We start from the raw sequence: 25,537 nt of genomic DNA, 5'->3' as shown, positions 1-25,537 counted from the left end.
GGCCAAATACGCTGTTATTTTCCACGATCGTAGAGTGTGACCTTATTTATCTGGTGACCCAGTACCAAGCCTGTAGGCCTTACGGTTTGGGCTGTGCGATCCGTTTCAGGCGAAATTTGGGGGAAGAATAATAATAATAATAAATATAGCCGCAAGCGGCAATTAACGGGGTTCTCGCTTAACAGGCCTGTTTGGAAGCAATAGGCCTACATCGCTGCCATGCAACCTTTAAAAGCATTTCTATAAGTAGAATCTGAAATTTGAACCCATTTGAGCAAAGTATGGAGTTAGAGATGTTCAAGTAAAACCTGTGATAAGCTGAAGAGGTTCATTTGCCATCATGAATCAAAATGTCAATTAATTCTATAATTACCTAGGGTCAGACTCATGTGAACGTTTTGGCACCAAGCTCAAGGGACTTGGTGAAAAATTCATAGACTTATTGACAAAAGTATGTTTTGCAAATTATGCAAATTAGCTCAAAATCTAAGTGGGCTGAGCTTTATGATCCAACAGCAAATTAGTTTGTCTTAAGCCAAGGAATAAGGGACAAAAAGATTTAATCTCTAGGCCTTACGGTGTAGGAGATATAGACCTCAATGCTTTTCCCTTTGCTATAGCGCCACCATCTGGCCAAAGAATGTCATTTTCCTTGGCTGAGTCATTTTACACCTGCTGGACCTTGCTGCCAAGGGAGGTGTTTCTGGGCCTTATGGTCTTTGCTCCACATTGCATTTTGCATAATGTCTCAGAGCCACTGTAGTTCAACAGCACAATGTATAGTCTTAGACTGCCATCTGCTGGTGAGAAATGACTACTTTCCCATATTTTTAGATCAGCCATGAAAGCACATACAGAAAGATTTAAGCATGTACTCCTATGTGGATATTTACCTAACATGGGCATGTACGGTATCAGCTGAATCCTAAGGATCTGAACTTTAACAAAAAAATGTTGCACTTTTATTACTATGTAGCTTACAGGCCACTCCCAATAACACAGATCTAGCATGTATTCCTCAAGTCAAATATAAGCTATATGTGTACACTAATATACACCTATAACTCAAAAATGCTTTCCCCAAAAATTTTAAAACGTCACATACTTGATCAGACTGAGGACCAGATGTCATAATTAAGTTGGGGTGCCACTGCAATCCTAGATGGCGCTATAACATAAAAAAGCCCATTTAATCAGTTTTTGTCCAATTGTAGCGCCCCCTTTTGGTAAATTTTGATCATATTGTACATACGTCTTCAGGACAAGACCATACATACTTCTGTCACGTTTGGTCTTGATTGGACTTAATTTGTTTGAGTTATAGCTAAAAGAATGTTTAAAGCTCCCCACACTTCAATTAATTGTTTTATTACAACAAAAGTTTGTCCAAATGTTGAACTTTTTTTGATAATTATTTACCTACAGACTCTGCAGATTCCAACAAGGTCAACTGTTTGTGAATATCGCAAAATTCCACGGACTAGTTTGAAAAGCTTCAATTTTGAACATTTGGAAACTGAGAAAAAGCAAAGCATTTTTTGACAACACTTGCAATTACAAAGTTGTTAGGCCCTCTGCAGAGTATAAAAAGAAGCAAACTGCGTGTCAATATGCTTAATTTTCACAGAGATATATAATATTTTCTTGATATAGCGCCCCCTAGTGGCTATCGTTATGACAATTTTTCTGCTCTTAGGGAGGCCTCCCAGGGACATACCAGTCAAATCCCATGATGATTGGACCTTGTTAAGGTTGTCAAACAGCTGATGACAGCTGATTGGTCGATGACAATCACAATTTTGCTCGAATCGAGTTGTCCTTAATTTTCCCTCTACAGCCTTGCCCATAGAAGCAGCATGCCAAGCGGCGGTCCGATCCGCCTTACGGATGCTGAGATATAAACTTGAAGCATTTACAGCGCCCCCTATATGAATATTGGCTTCTCCTTTGACAAGCTACCTCAGAATCATGTCTGAAAGTAGAATATGAAATGTAAACACATTTGAGTAAACCATGAGTTTGTTATAGATTTTTAAGTAAAACATAAAATAAGCCGAAGAGGTTCATTTGCATATGGCGGCCATCTTGAATCGAAATTTCAACGTCTTTTTGATAATTATTAAACTACAGGCTCCTGCGAACATTTTGACACCAAGCTCAAGAAAATTGGACAAAAATCCACGGAGGAGTACACAAAAGTAGGTTTTGCAAATTATGCAAAATAGCAAAAAATCTAAGTAGGCGGAGCTTAGTGGTTGTATGTACCTTTTTGATTCGGCAGGACCCAAGGAATCAGGGAAAAAAAAGATTTCGTCTCTACGCCACACGGGGTGGAAAATCTTTTAATGAAAGCGTTTTCCTTCGCTGTAGCGCCCCCTTGAGGCCAATTGGGCTGATATTTTGCGCCTGAGTAGCGAGACCGACTACTACCTATTGACCAAGTCTCAAGTGTCTAGGCCTTACGGTTTGGGCTGTGCGATTCGTTTTATGGCAGAAAAAGAAAAAGAATAATAATAATAACAAATTAAAATCAGAACAAACACAATAGGGTTTCAAGCACTTCGTGCTCGAACCCCTAATAAAAATCAGAACAAAAACAATAGGCTTCCTTTGCACTTCGTGCTCGGAAGCCTAATAATAACAAATTAAAATCAGAACAAACACAATAAGGTTTCAAGCACTTCGTGCTCGAACCCCTAATTAAAATCAGAACAAACACAATAGGGTTTCAAGCACTTCGTGCTCGAACCCCTAATAACAAATTAAAATCAGAACAAACACAATAGGGTTTCAAGCACTTCGTGCTCGAACCCCTAATAAAAATCCTAACAATTATAATAGGGTTTCAAGCACTTCGTGCTCGAACCCCTAATAATAATATAGCCGCAAGCGACAATTCCCGGGGTCCAAGCTGGTATTCGCTGGTAGGAGAACAATGTGCTAGCATATGAGCTGTCCTGAGATAGTAGGGGCTTTTGGGGAAGTTTGTGTAGTGTTTGTAAGGTGTTCTATGCATATGAGCTGTCCTGAGATAGTAGGGGCTTTTGGGGAAGTTTGTGTAGTGTTTGTAAGGTGTTCTACGCATATGAGCTGTCCTGAGATAGTAGGGGCTTTTGGGGAAGTTTGTGTAGTGTTTGCAAGGTGTTCTATGCATATGAGCTGTCCTGAGATAGTAGGGGCTTTTGGGGAAGTTTGTGTAGTGTTTGTAAAGTGTTCTATGCATATGAGCTGTCCTGAGATAGTAGGGGCTTTTGGAGAGGTTTGTGTAGTGTTTGTAAGGTGTTCTATGCATATGAGCTGTCCTGAGATAATAGGGGCTTTTGGGGAAGTTTGTGTAGTGTTTGTAAGGTGTTCTATGCATATGAGCTGTCCTGAGATAGTAGGGGCTTTTGTGGAAGTTTGTGTAGTGTTTGTAAGGTGTTCTATGCATATGAGCTGTCCTGAGATAGTAGGGGCTTTTGGGGAGGTTTGTGTAGTGTTTGTAAGGTGTTCTATGCATATGAGCTGTCCTGAGACAATAGGGGCTTTTGGGGAAGTTTGTGTAGTGTTTGTAAGGTGTTCTATGCATATTAGCTGTCCTGGGATAATAGGGGCTTTTGGGGAAGTTTGTGTAGTGTTTATAAAGTGTTCCATGCTGTTCTGGCATCTCTTTGGAGGTGTAGCATGAGATGGAGGAGTAGTGGATGACAGAGACAGCATAGAGCACAGAAGTCACTCTGGAGTTGCACTCTGGTTTCTCACCCTAATGTTCAGGACCCCCAAACAGCAGATATGATGTGGAGTAGCTTGTACTCGAGTCAGTCATCAGTTGACAGAAGACACTCTCTGCTGGCAGTGTTTGGTTGTGGACTATTCTCTGTCCAGCAGTGTTGCTGAGGGATTTAAAATGCCAACACCTGAGTCATGCCTGCTGTATGGAGGTATGGGTGTCCAGACCATTGAAGAGCAGGTTGAAAGCGAGCAGTCTTTGCAGAGCAGGAGCGTAGCATATGACAGTTCCTGATACAGGAGCCACACTTGAATATAGATTTTGTAGTGCTTTAAAATGTGATCCTTGGTGCTCTGGATTGTAAGAAGAAGGGGTAGTAGATGAGTGGGTGAATTTCTGTTCTGCAGGCAGGTGAACATGGGGCTTGGGTTACAGAGACAGCACAGAGCACAGAACTGACTCTGGAATTTCACCCTGGATTCTGACCCAATGTTCAGGACATCCACAAAGTATATTTAATATGGGTGGTGGATAATTCTCAGCACTGCAGTGACACTGACATTGTGGTGATAGGTCAGTGTGTGTAGTGCTCTTATGAGTGGATAAGACACAGGAGTGCTGATAGAGATTTTAACACCTGTGTCAACTCACTGTCCACACTGAGATACATATATTTTATTGGTCAAACTTATAAATTCAGACAAAGTTGCTCATACATTCTCAGCATTGTATTTTGACATTGTGATGCTATGTCAGTGTTCATTGTGCTCTCATGAGTGGATCAGACAGAACAGTGCTGCTGGATAATTTTAAAACCTGTTTCCACTCACTGCCTACACAGTTACACACACATACTCTGTTGGTCCACATTATAGATAAAAAAGGCAGAGACAGTAGGTCAGCATATCTGCTTTGTAGGTGTCCTGACCATTGAAGAACATGTGAAAGGGAGCAATGAAAGTATGCAGAGCAAGAGGTGCACCTCTTTCTGTAAAGTGCTCCTTCGGACAGTGGAGCTGAAAACTTGGACACTGAAACAAAAATAAGGAACCAGTCATGATGTTATTGTTGATTTGTTTAGATCTGCTTTCAATTGTCTCTGTCGTCTGGCCCTCTCTGACTGGCAGGGGGGAGGGGAGGGGGAGAGGTGACAGTCTGTGTGTGAGAAGGAGAGGGAGGGGCTGAGGGTATAGTGAGTCTGCAGGTGTGGGTATAAATGAGATATAACGGACATATATTTGATCAAGAACTAGTCCTTGGATCAAAACCCAATATAGACATATGTGGTATCATGAGAATCGTAAGAACCTGAATTTTAGTAATTATCAAAAAAATGTGGAACTTTCATTACTGTGTGATTGCAGCCTCTGCTTAAATAGAGATGTGCAGCTTGCCGTTGAAACATCACATAAAAAACAGCTGTAACTCAAAAATGCTTTAGGCATATGTTATGAAAATGCACAAGGTCCTTTTCCATGATGTTCAGAATATATCTATCGCATTGTGCTGGTACTGCATCTCTAGGTGGCGGTGTAATCAATTAATAACCTGTGCAACAAGTTGCTGTCCAATTGTAGCGCCCCCTTTCTGTGCAATGTGGTCACATTTGGCACACTACTTCAGAGTAATGATGTACATATGTGTACCAAGTTGTGTTTGATTTGGGTGAAGTTTGTTGTAGTTATAGCTCAAAGAGTGCATCGAGGCCCGCCCATGCATATTTGTTAAATAACTGACACAACAGCATGTCAAAAGTTCTAGATTTTTTTTATAATTATTTACCTACAGTCTATACAGACTTCAAAAATACCAGTTGTTTATTGATAAGACAAATTTCCAGGGAGGAGTGCGAAAAGCTCCATTTTCACATACCTGACTATTGTGGATAAACTATGCATTTTTTGACAATAGTTGTAATTGCAAAGTTGTAAGGCAATTTGCAGAGTATGAAATAAACCAAACTGCTTGTCAATATGTTTATATTTCGTTGAGATATTCCATATTTGCATGTTGAAAAATTTAATTGCGCCCCCTAGTGGCTATTGTTATGAAACTTTTTATGTGCTCAGGAAGTGGGGCCATGGACATACCATGCAAGTGTCATGATGATAGGACCTTGTTAAGGTCATGAAACAGCTGCTGAAATTTGATTGGCCAATGGTGGACACGTTTTTTCGAATATGACATCATTGTCATATAATCTGAGTCAGCTCATCACACACTACATGCATACCAAGCGGCATGTCAATGGGACAATCCTGTGAAGCGTAACATATTTTTTGTTGTTATAGCGCCCCCTAGGCTTGCAGTTGCACAACCAAGTACTCATGTCTTCCGGCCCTTATAGGGATCAAGCATGTGAAGTATCGTAGCATTTGGAGAAAGCGTTTGCGAGTTATAGCTGTTTTTGTCTGATTTTTGGAACGCGAGCTCTACCCCTGTATTTGGGCGGAGTCTGGAAGCCAAGCAGTGATGAAATTCCAACTTTTTTTGAATAATTATTAAAGTTCAGGTTCTTAGGATTCTGCTGATACCACATATGTCCATATTGGGTACATTTCCAGAGACTAGTTCGCGCTCAAATATTTGTGCGATTTTGCATATTATGCAAATTAGCTCAAAATCTAAGTAGGCGGAGCTTATGGGTTCTTGAGGCTTTTTTGTAGGGTCTGACCTGAGGAATCTGGGAAAAAAAGAATTTCGTTTCTGCGCCACACGGGGTAGGAGATATAGGGAGCGACGCGTTCCGCGTCGCTATAGCGCCACCATCAGGCTGATCGGGCTGATTTGTTGCGCCTGAGTAGCGGGAGGGTTTACTACCAGTTGACCAAACGACAAGTCTGTAGGACCTACGGTTTGGGCTGCCCATCGCGTTTCATCGGAGAAAAAGAAGAAAAAAAAAAAAAAAAAAAGCAGAAAAAACAGAACAAAAACAATAGGGCTCCAGCACTTGCAGTGCTTGGACCCCTAAATATAGCCGCAAGCGACAATTCCCGGGGTCCAAGCTGGTATTCGCTGGTAGGAGAACAATGTGCTAGCAAATGAGCTGTCCTGAGATAGTAGGGGCTTTTGGGGAAGTTTGTGTAGTGTTTGTAAGGTGTTCTATGCATATGAGCTGTCCTGAGTTAGTAGGGGCTTTTGGGGAAGTTTGTGTAGTGTTTGTAAGGTGTTCTATGCATATGAGCTGTCCTGAGTTAGTAGGGGCTTTTGGGGAAGTTTGTGTAGTGTTTGTAAGGTGTTCTATGCATATGAGCTGTCCTGAGAAAGTAGGGGCTTTTGGGGAAGTTTGTGTAGTGTTTGTAACGTGTTCTATGCATATGAGCTGTCCTGAGATAATAGGGGCTTTTGGGGAAGTTTGTGTAGTGTTTGTAACGTGTTCTATGCATATGAGCTGTCCTGAGATAGTAGGGGCTTTTGGGGAAGTTTGTGTAGTGTTTGTAACGTGTTCTATGCATATGAGCTGTCCTGAGATAGTAGGGGCTTTTGGGGAAGTTTGTGTAGTGTTTGTAAGGTGTTCTATGCATATGAGCTGTCCTGAGATAGTAGGGGCTTTTGGGGAAGTTTGTGTAGTGTTTGTAAGGTATTCTATGCATATGAGCTGTCCTGAGATAATAGGGGCTTTTGGGGAAGTTTGTGTAGTGTTTGTAAGGTGTTCTATGCATATGAGCTGTCCTGAGATAGTAGGGGCTTTTGGGGAAGTTTGTGTAGTGTTTGTAAGGTGTTCTATGCATAAGAGCTGTCCTGAGATAATAGGGGCTTTTGGGGAAGTTTGTGTAGTGTTTATAAGGTGTTCCATGCTGTTCTGGCATTTCTTTGGAGGTGTAGCATGAGATGGAGGAGTAGCGGATGACAGAGAAAGCATAGAGCACAGAAGTCACTCTGGAGTTGCACTCTGGTTTCTCACCCTAATGTTCAGGTCCCCCAAACAGCAGATATGATGTGGAGTAGCTTGTACTCGAGTCAGTCATCAGTTGACAGAAGACACTCTCTGCTGGCAGTGTTTGGTTGTGGACTATTCTCTGTCCAGCAGTGTTGCTGAGGGATTTAAAATGCCAACACCTGAGTCATACGTGCTGTATTGAGGTATGGGTGTCCAGACCATTGAAGAGCAGGGTGAAAGCGAGCAGTCTTTGCAGAGCAGGAGCGTAGCATATGACAGTTCCTGATACAGGAGCCACACTTGAATATAGATTTTGTAGTGCTTTAAAATGTGATCCTTGGTGCTCTGGATTGTAAGAAGAAGGGGTAGTAGATGAGTGGGTGAATTTCTGGTCTGCAGGCAGGTGAACATGGGGCTTGGGTTACAGAGACAGCACAGAGCACAGAACTGACTCTGGAATTTCACCTTGGATTCTGACCCAATGTTCAGGACATCCACAAAGTATATTTAATGTGGGTGGTGGACAATTCTCAGCACTGCAGTGACACTGACATTGTGGTGATAGGTCAGTGTGTGTAGTGCTCTTATGAGTGGATAAGACACAGCAGTGCTGCTAGAGATTTTAACACCTGTGTCAACTCACTGTCCACACTGAGATACATATATTTTATTGGTCAAACTTATAAATTCAGACACAGTTGCTCATAAATTCTCAGCATTGTATTTTGACATTGTGATGCTATGTCAGTGTTTATTGTGATAAAAAAGGCAGAGACAGTAGGTCATACATTTGCAGCATATCTGCTTTGTAGGTGTCCTGACCATTGAAGAACATGTGAAAGGGAGAAATGAAAGTATGCAGAGCAAGAGGTGCACCCCTGCTTTACTTTCTGTAAAGTGCTCCTTCGGCCAGTGGAGCTGAAAACTTGGACACTAAAACAAAAATAAGGAACCAGTCATGATGTTATTGTTGATTTGTCCTCTGGCCCTCTCTGACTGGCAGGGGGGAGGGGAGGGGGAGAGGTGACAGTTTGTGTGTGAGAAGGAGAGGGAGGGGCTGAGGGTATAGTGAGTCTGCAGGTGTGGGTATAAATGAGATATAACGGACATATATTTGATCAAGAACTAGTCCTTGGATCAAAACCCAGTATAGACGTATGTGGTATCATGAGAATCGTAAGAACCTGAACTTTAGTAATTATCAAAAAAATGTGGAACTTTCATTACTGTGTGATTGCAGCCTCTGCTTAAATAGAGATGTGCAGCTTGCCGTTGAAACATCACATAAAAACAGCTGTAACTCAAAAATGCTTTAGGCATATGTTATGAAAATGCACAAGGTCCTTTTCCATGATGTTCAGAATATATCTATCGCATTGTGCTGGTACTGCATCTCTAGGTGGCGGTGTAATCAATTAATAACCTGTGCAACAAGTTGCTGTCCAATTGTAGCGCCCCCTTTCTGTGCAGTGTGGTCACATTTGGCACACTACTTCAGAGTAATGACGTACATATGTGTACCAAGTTGTGTTTGATTTGGGTGAAGTTTGTTGTAGTTATAGCTCAAAGAGTGCATCGAGGCCCGCCCATGCATATTTGTTAAATAACTGCCACAACAGCGTGTCAAAAGTTCTAGATTTTTTTGATAATTATTTACCTACAGTCTATACAGACTTCAAAAGACAAATTTCCAGGGAGGAGTGCGAAAAGCTCCATTTTCACATACCTGACTATTGTGGATAAACTATGCATCTATGCAAAAAGAAGAAAAAAAAAAACAAAAAACAAAAAAAAAAGCAGAAAAAACAGAACAAAAACAATAGGGCTCCAGCACTTGCAGTGCTTGGACCCCTAATTAAAATCAGAACAAACACAATAGGGTTTCAAGCACTTCATGCTCGAACCCCTAATAATAATAATAATAATAAAAATCAGAACAAAAACAATAGGCTTCCTTTGCACTTTGTGCTCGGAAGCCTAATAACAAATTAAAATCAGAACAAACACAATAGGGTTTCAAGCACTTCGTGCTCGAACCCCTAAAAATTCGAGCAATAGCAAGAAAATAGTAACTTTATTTATCTTTCTGATTACAGCATATGATTGTGAATACTACAGTAAAGGTAAGCCAATATTAATCTACTATCTTTTGTTTTCAAAAACAAATGCATAATATGAAATATAATGATATATTATGCATAATATAAAATGTATGATAATTATAGAGGTATGTATTTCTGTTGTTATCAGTTGTAGGTAAAGGTCCTTTCAAGCTAATAACGTTTAAGCAGAGGAAATTCATGTTGGCGGCAAATCAGACAAGTGGACTGGTGTTCATGAATAGAGGATTGGCCAGCGCTGATGACATTGTGTCTACGTTCATGATGACTCCAGGACTTAGCAGAGCCCGACCGCACGGTGAAACATACATGATATACAGACTATCTTTATCAGTGGTGATTATTCTTGGAATCACAAAGCTTCTGAGTATAGTAGTGCCAATCTAGGATAATTTATTATACTCTAGTTGTATTGAAATGAACAGATCATAGATCAGCACTTCTAATTAGAGATGCTCCTGGGATACAGACTGTGATCCATCAATGTGGTGATATACCAGCCACAACATACTACCTTAATCTAGTAAACTCACTGATTCCCCTTTAGTTCAGAACATGGGAGGAATGCATCTGATTTTAGTCTGTAACTGATGTAATAGTTGTAGTAAAACAAGCTCCCAGTAACTGAGATCTGAGATATTGTTTATCATTTATTTTTATGTTTATGAGTATAGGGTTTTTTGTATTTATTTATTTGCTTTTTTTATACTTTTCTTCAGATTCATCACTAGTATCACTGGAAGCATCAGACAGGCCAAATTATTTTCTCCATACAGAACGCAGTGGCCGACTGAAACTGCGCAAGTGGGAGGAAAGCAAGGAATTCTGGGATGCAGCAACATTTAAATTGCATAGGGGCACTTGGATCTCTGGATTTGATTCACTAGAGTCACTCATGTGGCCTGGATATTTTCTGCACTACATGTCAAGTCTACGGATTTTGAAGTACAGCCACTCTGATCTTTACCGTAGAGCCACTCTCTTCAAATTTGCTAGTAAGTCAGTACATGGACACAGGATATCATGTACACTCAGATATCCATTATAAAGATGGTCCTAATACTATTCCTATATATTACAATTCAGTGATATGGTTAAATTACAAATATTTAGCACAGTAGCCGAGAGCACCAATATATCTTTGAAATATTGATCAAAATAAAATATTTTTTATGATTCAGACAGCATTTAAAATTTATTACACTAAATTTTAACCAGGCATTAAAACCTCTTTTATTTACTTATAGCTTTGTTATTTGATATTTATTTTTATGCTATATTTATATTTTTTATATAAATTTTGAACTGTTCAAAACACTTCTAGCACTTCTTTATCAATACCACTAAAATGAAATATAAATATTGTGATACTCAACATTGTTTTACTGGATATGCTGTTCTTTAGTAACTTTGAAAGATTTTCTCTGTCAGGTATCACCCGAGACTATCCCATGGGTCTTCGCTGCCAGTGGCGATATGAGTCCTGTATGGATCCATGTTTTAGGACATGCAGTGATCCAATGGCTTTGAGCTGTGCTAACATTCTAAAGTAAGAATACAGATCATACTTGTAATACAAAAAGTATGATAATATATTTGTCACGAAAATAATACATATTATGCATATTTTCCTATTAAGTCTAAAAACAAGTTTTAAAAACTCTTTTTTAACATATAATAGTAAGTAAAAATAAAAAAAAATTCTCACATTTTCATTATGTTTCATTATATGGTAATCATTTAATTCAGCAATAAATAACCTAGGGATAAATGAATGGCAGGAAATGGATGACAACCACAGATAATACCGGGCTGTGCCTAAAGAGGTGTGTGTGTGTGTCTTTTGCATTGAGGGATTAATATCTGCATCCACATTGGTGAAGAGTCATGTAGAGTTATGCACATCAAACCAAACCTACATGTATGAACAAAAAAAGTATGTCTAAAAATAGTGTTAGGACAATATCTTAACCCCTGGAGGGAGATTAGTAAAATACTTTCATGACATGATCAGCCCATCGAGAAACTTGTAGCAAGGACCAATTTGAAATAGTACTGAATTAAACCTAATATTGTTATTCAAACTTAACTCTAACTGCAGATTGACTGGCAAGTGGCTGTTTTCAAATGAGGGAAAAAAATCACACAGCATATCCTGAGAAATAGAAAAGGAGGGAAGAGATGATCAAATCCACAAGCTGATATTTGCCTACTAGCTGATCAACAACGACTTCACCAATTAAAGGAACCACAATAATATGATTCAAAATAATCTAAATAGTAGAACTAATCCTTATACTAGAAAGATTCAGACAGTCTAACATTTGATGAGTTTCTGTTCTTTGGCATGCTGTTGGCAGTTTGGAGCTGGGGCAGAATGAAATGTTTCCAGGACTTGGAAATAAGAATTCCATGAAAACATCTCTTAAATCTGGTAGAGTTATGGTCCGAGGAGTGTTACTTTCCAAGTGCATGCATTATAATTTCTTTCAAAAGAAACATTCTGGTCGATTATAGAGGCATGAAAATGACTTCTCATGGATGTTCAGTGAAAAGCTGAATTTATTACTTCAGTTAAATGAAGGAAAATAAACAAGGAACACAAGGAATTAAATGAAGATTTTCATCTTGTTATACAGGGCCCAAGTACAGAGCAATGACCTCAATTATCCACTGATAAAACCAGCACAATCATAAACTGTGAGGCTTTACAAACTGGGAGATATACCAGAGAGAGTGAACAAAGATAATATAGTGTCTTATAGGTGTTTCAATTGTGCATTCATCTCTCATACTATAGCTGTATCTGCACAGTCCCGGAATGATGCACAGACCTTTTAATGGGCTGTACTGACAGAACATTAACTGCTGCAGAAGGCTGCAAAATAGATCATATGATACTGTCACTGGCCGGATTGAAGCTTGTGTGGTTTTCTCTGCAGGGTTGAAGGATGTGTTCCTCAGTGCCCAGATTACATGGTTCTAGATGAGGTCACTCAAAAATGTGTCTATCTGGAAGACTGTAAGTAAATGTATCTCAGTATCCTGTAGTAAGTAAATATTCTCAAGTATATAGCAAAACTGTCTTTGATATTTCTGCTTTAGAATTACTCTAAACACTTAAAAACGGTTGTTCTTCAATGTTTCTTTAGTAAAACAAAATGGTGCTATATAGATCCTTGAAGAATGAACAAACATTTTTATAACATCAAAAAGGGTTCTTCTATTATTACAAGCTTGATATTGTAAAAATTGAAGAACCTTTGTGGTGCCATATAGAACCCTTTTCTAAACAGTGCTATATAGAACCATGTCTAACACATTGGCCATCAATCTGAAGAATTCCTTTGTGATGCAAATAGCACCATTTTCTTTACTATAGAATCATCATTTTTAAGTGTGTAATTTACTCAGATTATTCAGTGATTTAAAATATCTGTGGAATTTTACTTATGTTGTTTTGTTTCCACTCTCCAATTCCATGCCATGTATATTTGTCTAATAGATGTTGTGTCTGTATTTAGGTATTAAGCCTCCAGTAATGCAAGTCTCCATTAGTAGCCAAGTAACAGAAGCACTCAACACAACAACCACTCCATCTTCTCCAGAGCAAAGCAGTAAGGCAACTACAACTATCAACCAAACTTTAACACCCCTACCAAGCACTGCTCTTGTAGCAGAAGAAACTGTGACAACTGTGAAAATGACTGCATCATCCTCAAAGGCACAAGCTTCCACTCAGAGAATCACTAAAATACCCAGTATGACATCATTTACTCCCCTCTTCACAGTTAGGACAAGAACACCACCAGTTTCAATCTTGCCTCTATTAACCTCTACAACTTTAAAACCAACAGTGTCTTCTTTATTATCTACTAGATTCAGCTATACTCTGATGTCTAGTGCCTTCACCCCTGGCTCTACAGATCCTTCCACTAGAATAAATACAATATCTGCTCCACTTTCTACCACCAGAAGCACTGCAGAGCCCATGTTTCATGTGTTACCTATTGATACCACCAGGACTGAACGCACCACACTCACACAAATTTCCACCATTACTCCGAGGATTTCAAAGCTCACTATATCCTCTCCAGTAACTAAAGCTTTGGCAAGTATGTCTGCTACCACAGCACCTGCAGCTGAATCTGCCCAATTACAAACACTCACTCTCATGACCCCTACGAGCAGTCCAACACATACCACAGTATTTAACACAGCAGCCAGCTCCTTAAGCACACTGAAATCAACACCAGTGGATAGCCCTGAAACAATAGATACATTGGTTGCTCAAACTACTGAGAAAATTATTCCCACATTCCATATTGTGGCAAAAAGTTCCGCAACATCCCACCCAATGAAAACCACTCCGACATTACTCCCAACACAATCAGTGCCTGCAGGTTCTGATTCTGAGCAAAGTGCAACCTCTGAAAAATCATCCTTATATAAAGAAACACACCAGTCTACTGCCAAAATTACAAGAGTGTCTTATGCATCTATGTTAAGGCCAATAGAAACGACAGCGACCTCAACATTTAAGCCATCACCTTTGATTTATACTTCTCTCTCACCTTGGTCTCCTAGTTTCCCAACTTTTGAGATTTTGCACACAGCCACATTTGGGACCACACCAACCAAATCCACTGATCCCATTTCAGTAGAACCTTCTCAAACAAGCACCAACATTTCAGCAGACACTTCCTCCACAAGCCCCACAAAGCCTCCTCTAACCCCACACACCTCTTTTTATCCTTCACCTACAGCTAATATAACGTCAGCACAAGCACTATCACATGCTTCACCAATTTATAAAACTACGAGAACTCCACAGGTGACTACTAGTGTATCTACAGTCACCACAATGAGCTACACAGAGCCATACATGAGTCCTTTCCCAGAGTCATCTTCACCAACTCCTTACCTGACAGATAAAGTCAGCACATCCTCTGCAGTTACAGATGAGACCAAGCCAATGGCAGCATCTCATGCTTATAAACCAGTGTCACTTAAAGTTGAAATCTCTACCTCAGCAATCTCAGCAGCAACAGAGTTTCCTAAAACCATTTCAAATATCATGGTCACCACAGCTGAGACCATCAATAAAACAGAGGAACCTCACACAACTTCAACAATCAGTGAGAAGTATTTCATTTATGGCACATCTACTCTAAGCTCAGACACATTCCAGCCAGAACCAGAGACAACTCATGCATTTCTGCATTCTGATAGAACCTCACTCTCTACTACAGAAGCCACACAACCATCATGGAGGTCACATCCATCTTACAGCTCCTTGACATCACTTTATAGAATGATTGTGTCAACAGAGACCACAAGAGTTACACAAGAAACAGCCAGGGTCACTGCGTCCAAACATGAATCTCTTTTAACAGGCAGTGAAAAGATCACAAAGATATCCAAAGATATAGTACCATCTACTTTTGGTCTTTTGGACAAAATAACTGTTTCTCCATCTGACCCTTCAAGCCCATCCTCAAACATTCCTAGCACAAAGACATCACAACAAAAGACTGAGTACACAGTGGTAATGGGCCCTACCAAAGCACCAGTCACTACCACATTAACTACCATTCCCACAGTGGCATATGATACTACAACTGTCCCTGAAAAAAATATTTCCTCAACAACTTCATCAGAACATCCACGAGATTGGATAATGTCAGGATTACAAAAGACCACAAAACAGCCATCTACTCTACACTTGTATCAAATAGCCACCACTGCAGTATTTATGCCATCTTCCTCTGGCCATGCTACAGAGACAACTCACTGGAGGACTACCTCAGATAACTCTAGTTTGATTACAGTTTCATCCACCACTGCAGATGGTGCTACCCCCAGCAATGCCTGCACTGTAAGTCCAAATAACATTTGTATATGTAGTCTTTGGTGTTAATGCACATTAATAGCACATTTTAAAACCTCACATCAATTTTGTACCTCTCTTTAAAGATTATTCTTGCTCAGTTAATACCGTCAATTAAAATCCAAAAACAAAACTGCGGATATGATCTGTTTTCGCATAATTATTTAAAATGAAAATATATGCTAGTCTGTGCTTTTCATATGTATTTTGGGCTATTGTGTAATTTTGTTTATTGTACAATTTATCTTCCTATTTTACTCAGGAAAACCCATGTTACAAAATAAATAAGCACAATTATAAGAGTTATATAGCAAATCTAAAAAAGACTATTCTTCTGCTCTGGCTGTAGTATGGTTATTCCCAATCATCATTATATATTATTTAACTGCAGCAGTGTAAGTCATTAAACCTTTAAAAATATAATCACACTTTGTATCATATGTATAATCAATTCAGTAATGTATTTAAGACAGTAATAATATTGTGTGTTCTTTGTGATGCCATGATGTGTGTCTTTGTAGCCACCATACTATGAAGTGGTAGATGAGTGTGTCAAGCACATTTGTATCAATGGCAAGATGCTTTTGTTTAATAAGTCCCAGAGCTGCCCATATGACTCTAGCCCTCCAAACTGCGGCCTGCTTGGTTTTGCTGTACTGGTTAATGGAGACAAGTGCTGTCCAAAGTGGAAATGCCCATGTGAGTCATACAAAAATATACACACATACACACACAATAAATCTTGAGGTCATGTGTTATAGTGCATTTCTCACTGTTAATTTTTGAAGTCAATTTGTGTAGGTTTATGTTCTAAAACCTGAAAATGTCATTCACTTTTATGTGTACAAAAGGAGGTTTAGGTTACTGTGCTTGTAAGACTGATGTAAAAATCACCCATTCTGTCCCTCATAAAAAAATAATAATAAAAAAAGATTTTGTGATGTCCTAAAACTGGTTGCAGCTTAATTCCCATATATGTACTGTATAATTTAGGAAATAGTATAGTTACAAAATCTCAGTTAGGCTTGAAATATACTTCTTGAATGGGAGCAAATGCCAATGCTCTGAAAATGCATGTTCCTGCTGTACAAACTCATCATGCACTCTTATTTTACTGTTACATTTAAAACACGTAGTATTCAGGGGACCGATAGAGAACAAATCTTAGCCTCTGTAAACAGTATAGGGTTAAACATGTCAATAGTACAGGAGTGCCTGCTGCTTTACCTGTTGCATAGGTGAAAAAAAGAAAGACTCATTAGATGCTGTGGTATGGGGCTTCTGAATCTCTCTCGGTGGAATATACATTTATATGAGTGAACCAATTGTATATATAAACTGGACCCAATAATCCAGCTTTCAATGGGGAAACCTGTGGTGTTGTTTCCTGATTGGCTTCTCATGCAATGAACATGGGGAATGGGAGAGACCGCGCAAGCGCGTACATGAATCTTGAAAAGGTTGGTGCTGCAGAACCAGAAATCCATAGGGAGGAGTTGGATATGACCCAGCTCCTCCCTCACTGTGTTTTCAATGGATTAGACTGACTCCTCACAGTACATCCTAACACTTACCCTAGCCCTAACCTTAACCTCCCATGAAGCAGGAGTTGGATGTGTGCTGAGCTGGATGTGATCCAACAGCACCCAGTGGATTTCTGGTTCTGCAGTGAGGAGTACTTGGTGAATCTCTAGTGTGCTATTCAAACATCCTGTAGAAGCTGTGCTGTAAAAAAAAAAAAAAAAAAGTCTTGTCCAGAACTGAGATGTTTATGTACTGATGCACACGATTAAGCATAGACTAAAGTAAGCCTTCTGCACTACATTTGGCATTTGACATAACCGTTACTGGAGAATATTTCTGTTCTAGTCATAAACTGTCTGTATGAATTTTGAAATATATGTGAAAATATAAGTTTAGTTTAAATCATAAATTATAATTCTCGTAATACTTGCTTATCACTGCAATGGCATTTTCTTTATTCTCTCTGTATTTAGCAAGATTCTTATATAATTTTCTTGAACCAGACACTGACTGCCCCATATTAACATGTATATATGTATACACAATCACAAACATGCACACACATATAATTACAAGTCAGTCAAAGATTATGGGAGACATCATACAAGAATTCTTAAAATGAACAGCCGCAAATGTTGGCAATATAATCAATGGCATTGCTTCATGAACAGCTGTTTTAAGGTGTGTAATATAAATATACACTTTTCACCACGATTAAGAGACTACATTTCATTGCCAGTGAAATAAGTTTGAGCAGCACTGGGCAAATCTCTGTGCTTCTGGATTATGCTAAAAAGTTTGAAGAGTTTCTTCTACAAACATTACAGGATGGTGTATTTAGTCATAGCTTTATCATGTCATCTTTAGCATTGTTGTGGAAAAATGTACATTTTTAAATTATGATGAGATTGTTAGGCTTATGGGTCAAATGACATAAGTTTCATTCTCTGTAGAAGAGAACCTGGGTCGTGTCGTAATTGGAAACGACTCAGAGATACCTTTATTATTAGTTCAAACACACCCTGAAATGAATGGGAGTAAATGGAGAATTACTCTCAAATTGTCCTTTTGTAGCTCCATCATTCGTTTCCTCTGGCATGCTTTGGAAGGCAAGTCTTGCTGGCCTGCCATGACAGTTGACTTATAGACAGCTTGAGTTTCACTGTCGTTCCCCTTGCGTCAACGCTCAGTATGCAGCTTGTGACACATTTTGAAAGCAATTACACGTGAAACATAATCTGCATAGCTCAAAGCATCTGAAGCTGAAGCATGTATGTTTCCATCCTTAGGAATTGCTTCACAAGTGGTGCTGTTTTTCAAATACTCAAGTTTGGAGAATGATTCTTATGGGGGTGTTCTACTCTGCTTCATATAAGCGAGAATTTGTGTTCTGTTTAATGTCTATTCTGTAGGTCGGTGTTCAGTCTTTCCTGATCTGAATGTGGTCACATTTGATGGAAACAATGTGGCCATGTATAAAGCTGCCTCATATATTATTACAAAAATTCCTAATGAGACGGTCAGTATCCTGGTCCAGGACTGCCCAAGCTCAGACAACACAGTAAGACAATTTTTCCTTTTTTTTTTTTACATTATTGCTTTTCTCCTTTTAACCTACTCCCATTCTCTTCCCTCACTCTAGTTTAAAGCAACTGTATATACATTTTTTTACATAAAATTACAGCTTTGAAATCATTGTAATTCTCCACATGCCTTTAATAGGGAGAAAGGCTTCTCTCGTGGCTATTCTTAACTTAGAATGGTATAAAATGCACTTTATGTAACTTTAGTAGCCCGGTTGTAAATATCTCGCTAGAACTTTACAGCATAAGTCACCGGTGCTAATTTTGAACAAGCTACTCGATCCTGTGGCCTGTAACATTGCTGCTAGTAGCTACTAACATAAACCAAGTGCCTCTGTGCCTAGCTAGTGGCCCGTAACACTGATTCAAGCAACTACTAACATTGACAGGGGGCCTGTATATCCGGCCCATGACACTGCCACTAGTAGCTGCTAACATTGAATGAGGAGCTCCATGTCCAGCCACTAGCAGTTCAGTACTAGGTGCACTAGGATATCAGTAGTGCACCTGAATTACATAGTCATATTTAAAAGTCAAGATAGCCCAGGTCACATGTGTTCTTGATTATATAACTTAAAAACAACACACCTTCTACATGGGATTAATTATTTCAAGTTTCTTGAATTTTTATTTCAGTCATTATTTTTTTATTTCAGTTCCTTTATTACAGTTTTTTATATTGGGGGAAAAAATATAAACTTTATGTATACACTGATTGATCACTTTATTAGGAACACCTAACTTGTATCTACACTCATTCTAACTGGTCAGAACTGCATTTTTCAGGTACTATTTTTCAGAATATATGTAACTTATTCTGGATATCTACACAGCTTATGTGGACCTTCACACACCTTTGCTTGGCAGCGCTGAACATTACCTATGAATCCCAGCAAGTGCTCATCAATCGCCTACAGAGACGTGTGAGTATCTGTATCTGTAGGAAGAAATCATGTGATTGTAAGTAAAAGTCATATCCACAAACCAATCATCCATATTGTACATGTGCAAATGTGTTTCTAATCTATAAGCTTTGTGTGACTGTATGCTGAATATAAATGGTGCTGATATCCAACTTTCACAGGTTTATGTAAACACTAGGTATGCAAAGCCATGGTTTAAGAAGTATGGATTTGAGGTTTTAGATACAGGGAACATGTATCTGATACGGAGTCCTTCTGGCCTGAGGATCCAGTGGTTCCACAGCACAGGCATGATGGTGATTGAGACAGAGCCTTACAACAACAAACTCCCCACCATGGGGCTATGCGGTATGCAGCAAATTATCACAAGAATACAATACAATGGAACACCATATTCTCCTCACTTTTCTAAATATAATGTAGTATAAAAGCAAATTTACTTTTACCATGTACTGTTCACTTCTGAGTCTCTAAGCTAAACGGTCATTGCCAAAAATACAGCTAATTTAAAATGCTCCAGTTGCTGAATAGTGCAAAAACGCTTTATAATCTCCAAAGCAAAGTATTGCCTGTAGAATGAAACATTCTGGGGCAGCAGACATGGACCTGGTTTTACCAGAAAGTTATAATCCTCATTGGAAATATTCTACAGCATTAGGTTGTTAGCATTAGCTCTGAGATGAGCTGAATTGGCATTTATAATCCAGAAGTAACCATCCAATATCACCAAATAATGCTTTAATGCTCTAATAGCTGAAGTAATTTTGTGTTGTTTTATGAATAATTGTAATTTTACCAAGTCTACTTGATAATATAGCCAAAAGTGGCAGTCATAGAGGTCCAAGCATTACCAGTCTTTATTAGTCCTATCAATTATTTTATCAGTCTTAACACAATATATTAAATTCTTGATCTTTTTTGAGCTTCAGTGTCTTATACTTCTCTCATCATACAAACTTCATTATTCTACAGATTGTTCTTCACTTTTATAAAGACAGCTTAGGGGGTCGAACACAGACTGGCCAGTAAAAAAGTAAAAAAAAGTGCAAAAAGTGCAGCACATGGCTTTGCATGCATTCATGCACACTACTTAAAAGTTGGGATTATTAAGGAATCAATCACTAATTTATTTTTTGTTTTAGTTTTTTTTTGCATTATCATTATTAGAAACAGATAAAATAATCTAATAAAATAATAACAGTATGGCTATTTGAAGATAAACATAACCTCACAATGTTGTATGTGTACAAGTTTTCTAAGGACTACCTTAATTATTAGCTCTATCAAACATTATTAGTCCTATCAGTCTTCAGTAACATAATGAAAAAAATTACTATAATTAAAGTTCAGAGCTTTATATAACTCTGAAGATACAAACTTCCCTATGCTTCAGGTTGTTCTTCACTTTTATAAAGACACCTCAGGTTGGATCCAAACACAGATTGGTAATTCCCTTCAAAAACTGTTGTCTGCTGCGTATTTCCGGGAGGATAGAATACCCTAAAGCTTTGCACACTTAGGTGGGCGTGCGCATTTGAGGGGCATTAGGGCATAAGTAATTATTGGGAAGGGATAATCAAACTAATAGTATAAAATGTCTCTTACATTTTGACTTTGCCTCCAGCAGAGCAATGTATTCTATTTATTTATCTATTTTATTATTTTTTTTTGTATGAAATTATTTCCTGACAAGGGCCTGACAGGAGCTGTTAAAAGAACATTAAAGATGGTTCACATAGCACTAGAGCTGCACAATATGTTCAAAAATGTTGTCACCATATAAATCTCAATATTTGTCATGATATAAAAATTTGTCACACTGTTATAATTTTTAGAGAACACCCTTTCAAAAACATACATTACACCATACAGTGGGGAAAATAAGTCTTTGATACACTGCCGAATTTGCAAGTTTTCCCACCTACAAGGAATGGAGAGGTCTGTAATTTTTATTGTAGGTACACTTCAACTCTGAGAGACAGATTAAAAAAAAAAATCACATTGTACATAATTGCATATAATATGTATTTGATACAATAGAAAAACAACTTAATGTTTGGTACAGAAAATTTTGTTTCTTAACCAATTTTGTACACACTGCAGCAGGGATTTTGGCCCACTCCTCCATACAGATATTCTCAAGATCTTTCAGGTTTCAGGTTTGCCACTGGGCAACATCGAGTTTCAGCTCCCTCCAAAGATTTTCTATCGGGTTCATGTCTGGAGACTGGCTAGGCCACGCCATGATCTTGAAATGCTTCTTATCGAGCCACTCCTTAGTTGCCCTGGGTGTGTGTTTTTAAAGTCATTGTCAGGCTGGAAGGCCCAGCCATGCCCATCTTTTCAATGCTCTTACTGAGTGAAGGAGCTTGTTGGCCAAAATCTTGCAATATATGATCCCATCCAGCCTCCTTTCAATACGGTGCAGTCGTCCTGTCCCCTTTGCAAAAAGCACCCCAAAATATGATGTTTCCACCCCCATGCTTCACGGTTGGGACAGTATTCTTGGGGTTGTACTCACCCTTCTCCTTCCTCCAAACACTGCAAGTGGAGTTGATACCAAAAAGCTCTATATTGGTCTCATCTGACCACATGACCTTCTCCCATGCCTCTTCTGGATCATCCAGATGGTCACTGGTGAAATTCAAACAGGCCTGGACATTTGCTTGTGTAAGCAGGGGGACCTTGCCTGTCTTGCAGGATTTTAATCCATGATGGCCGTAGTGTGTTACTAACGGTCATTTTTGAGACTGTGTTCCCAGCTCTCTTAAGGTCATTGACCAGGTCCTCACATGTAGTTCTGGGCTGATTCCTGACCTTTCTCAGAATCATCCTTACCCCACATGGTGAGATCTTGCATGGAGCCCTAGACAAATAAAGACTGATTCATCTTGTGTTTCTTCAATTTTCTAATAATTGTGCCGACACTTGTTGCCTTCTCACCAAGCTGCTTGCCTATTGTCCTGTAGCCCATGGAGTTGCAGGTGTACAATGTTGTCCCTGGAGTCCTTAGACAGCTCTTTGGTCTTGGGCATGGTGGAGAGTTTGGAGTGTGATTGTTTGAATGTGTGGACAGTTGTCTTTAATACAGGTAACGTGTTGAAACAGGTGCAATTAATACAGGTAATTAATGCAGAATAGGTCTGTGAGAGCCAGAATTCATGCTGGTTGGTAGGTGAACAAATACATAGTTCATGCAATAAAATGCAAATTATTCTATTTATTATTTAAAAATCTTACAATTTGATTTTCTGTGTATCAACTGTGTATTATAATGAACTGTATGTTCATTATAATACTACATTTAAATTTTTATTATCAGACAACAATATAAATGCATATAGCATGCAAATTGCTAAAATACACAAAAACTGGAATGATGTAAATCATTTTTATTATCCTTTTTATAGGATAATATATATATATATAATTTTATATTATTATCCTATTTTATATATTAAATAATTCTAAGATATTTAACAGTTAAGGAGCATTTTGGAACACTTAACCTTGGATTATGGAACTGGATTAAGGAATTTAAGGGAACATCTAGGGGTTTATGATGATTTCCTTATGAAAAAAAAAATAGGTTTCACTTAAAGCATTCTGCAACACACTTAACTTTTAAGGGAGGTTTAAGGGCAACCTTAAGGGAACTTTTCCACTTTAATGTATCTGGTCACAGAACTTTAAACATATTGCACTTATACCATTAGAAAGCTTTTAATAGTGGGAAAACTAGAATGCTTTTTGCAATAAATTTCTAGCATGGGGTGGCACAGTGACACAGCTTCAGGGTCCTGTGGTTGTGGGTTTGAGCCCTGCTCTGGGTCTGTGAAGAGTTTGTTGTGTTCTCCCTTTGTCTGCGTAGGTTTCCTCTAGGTGCTTCGGTTTCCTCCCACGTTGGTAGGTGGATAGGCAACTCAAATGTGTCCATAGACACATAGTGAATGTGTTAGTCTGTGTCGCCCTGTGAAGGACTGGCGCCCGCTCCAAGGTGTGTTCCTGCCTTGCACCCAGTGATTCCGGGTAGGCTCCGGACCCACCGTGACCCTGAACAGGATAAGTGGTTACAGACAATGAATGAATGAATGAATATCTAGCATGTTTTTTACCAAGAGAAGCAGCCTCATCTATAGTATCAGATCTAATCGTGAGCAGGGAAAATAAAACAGCGCACACCTTGCATGAGGACAGTGCACTGCACCTGAGTTCTGACAGGGGCTAGCCATACCTGATCATGTAGCACACAAACCGCATATGTGCTTACATGCAGGCCTAATTTCCTCCAGATATGATGCTTGGCATTCAGGCCAAAGAATTCAATCTTTGTTTCATCAGACCAGATGATTTTGTTTCTCATGGTCTCAGAGTCTTTATGGTGCCTTTTGTCAAACTCCAAAAAATCCTGACGTGACATTTACAGAGGAGAGAAATGGTATCCATCTGGAAGGTCCTCCTCTTTCCTTCTTAGTCAAGAAGGTGACCTTAGAGTTCTTGGTCACCTCCCTGACTAAGGCTCTTCTACCTAGATCACTCAGATTGGCCGGTTGGCCAGCTCTAGGAAGAGTCCCAGTGGTTTCAAACATCTTCAATTTACAGATGATGGGAGGCCACTGTGCTCAATCTGTGAGTGCCAATGACAGAACAACATAGCACTACACTCCTTTTTTCACACATACTGATGCTATCCAGTATACTGTTTAATTCAGTATACCATCTAAAATTTGTCCTACGATCTGCATTTTTTACATACCATAATACAGTATGCAACAAAAAAGCACAGAGCACAAACAGTTAGCACTCCTTTTGCTAGTGGCAATAGGCTAGTGCATGTACAGAAAAACCAGGGTGGTTTTAGCTTCTTCATGATTTAAAATAAACCCACCCACACTGCGACTGACTTGAGGTTATGAAAGAGGGGTTGTTTACCAGCAACTTTGAGAAACAGAAAATAACTCTCTCACACAGACACAAAGAAAAAATATACATACCTTGAAACTGCCAGAAATCTTTATAATACAAAAACACATTTTTGGGCATACTGCCAAGCCCTTAACATACACATCCAACCAGCCTCATTGGATCCAAAAACCTTACTATTGGGAATATTCAGCATAAAATAAAATTAAGAAAAATATTCTACAATTTCTTTTCATTCTGAAATCCAAACTTAATTGCTGTTTCATCTATTCCTGCAGGTTGTTGTGACGGTAACCCATTAAATGATCTGACTTTGTCCAACGGTACTGTTATGGATGATATTGAAGATCCAGCAGCGTTCATTGATAGCTGGCAGGTTCCTAACACCACCAGTTATATTAGTCAAAATAGGAGGAGGGATTTCAACTGCTCTACCAGTGACTGCTCCAACTGCATTAACATGCTCAACAACCTCACCTTCATTGCCTGTCATCCATATGTACATAACATCTTAAACCTATTTTCCCATATATATATATATATATATATATATATATATATATATATATATTCTTATGAAGCTTTTTAATCTTTTTTGTAACTTTGTTTAGCTTCATAACTATGACTATTTTAAGTGTGCTTTTGTGAAACAAAAATCTTGACATCTTTGACCTGAAGTTTAAACCCATAATATGCTCACCCATTTCAGATGCACAACATCACTCAAACATACAAATCTCACATATGCTAAAGCTGTGCTTTGTGTGTGTGCATTGTATCAGGTTCCACCAGGCATATTCTGTGAAGTTTGGGTACGTGATGCAGAGTATGTAAATAATCCCTGTGTGGCTCTAGCTGCATATGTTGCTTCCTGCCACAAGTTCAACATCTGCATTGAGTGGAGAAGCCCAGAATTCTGTCGTAAGTTTCAACAGGAAATACATTTTCACAAATTACTGTCAAAAATCATATTTCTGAAGAAGCA

At 38.8% G+C, this 25,537-nt stretch overlaps 1 protein-coding gene across 1 annotated transcript in view; it reads left to right on the top strand.

The window, feature by feature from the left end:
• Positions 1 to 25,537, top strand: part of LOC136679069 (otogelin-like) — a 509,929-nt gene that overhangs the window by 366,752 nt on the left and 117,640 nt on the right. The window contains exons 31-43 of the mRNA XM_066657350.1: positions 9,686 to 9,712; positions 9,840 to 10,007; positions 10,429 to 10,704; positions 11,141 to 11,258; positions 12,652 to 12,731; positions 13,234 to 14,350; positions 14,420 to 15,587; positions 16,121 to 16,298; positions 18,536 to 18,684; positions 19,540 to 19,629; positions 19,791 to 19,977; positions 24,831 to 25,051; positions 25,335 to 25,473. Of these exons, the coding sequence (XP_066513447.1) occupies positions 9,686 to 9,712; positions 9,840 to 10,007; positions 10,429 to 10,704; positions 11,141 to 11,258; positions 12,652 to 12,731; positions 13,234 to 14,350; positions 14,420 to 15,587; positions 16,121 to 16,298; positions 18,536 to 18,684; positions 19,540 to 19,629; positions 19,791 to 19,977; positions 24,831 to 25,051; positions 25,335 to 25,473 (3,918 nt within the window). The remainder of the gene's footprint in view (positions 1 to 9,685; positions 9,713 to 9,839; positions 10,008 to 10,428; positions 10,705 to 11,140; positions 11,259 to 12,651; positions 12,732 to 13,233; positions 14,351 to 14,419; positions 15,588 to 16,120; positions 16,299 to 18,535; positions 18,685 to 19,539; positions 19,630 to 19,790; positions 19,978 to 24,830; positions 25,052 to 25,334; positions 25,474 to 25,537) is intronic.

This window comes from Hoplias malabaricus, chromosome Y (assembly GCF_029633855.1).
Source record: "Hoplias malabaricus isolate fHopMal1 chromosome Y, fHopMal1.hap1, whole genome shotgun sequence".
Lineage (NCBI taxonomy): Eukaryota > Metazoa > Chordata > Actinopteri > Characiformes > Erythrinidae > Hoplias > Hoplias malabaricus.
The sequence above is the reverse complement of the archived record's forward strand: the minus strand, read 5'-3'. Positions and strand labels throughout refer to the sequence as shown.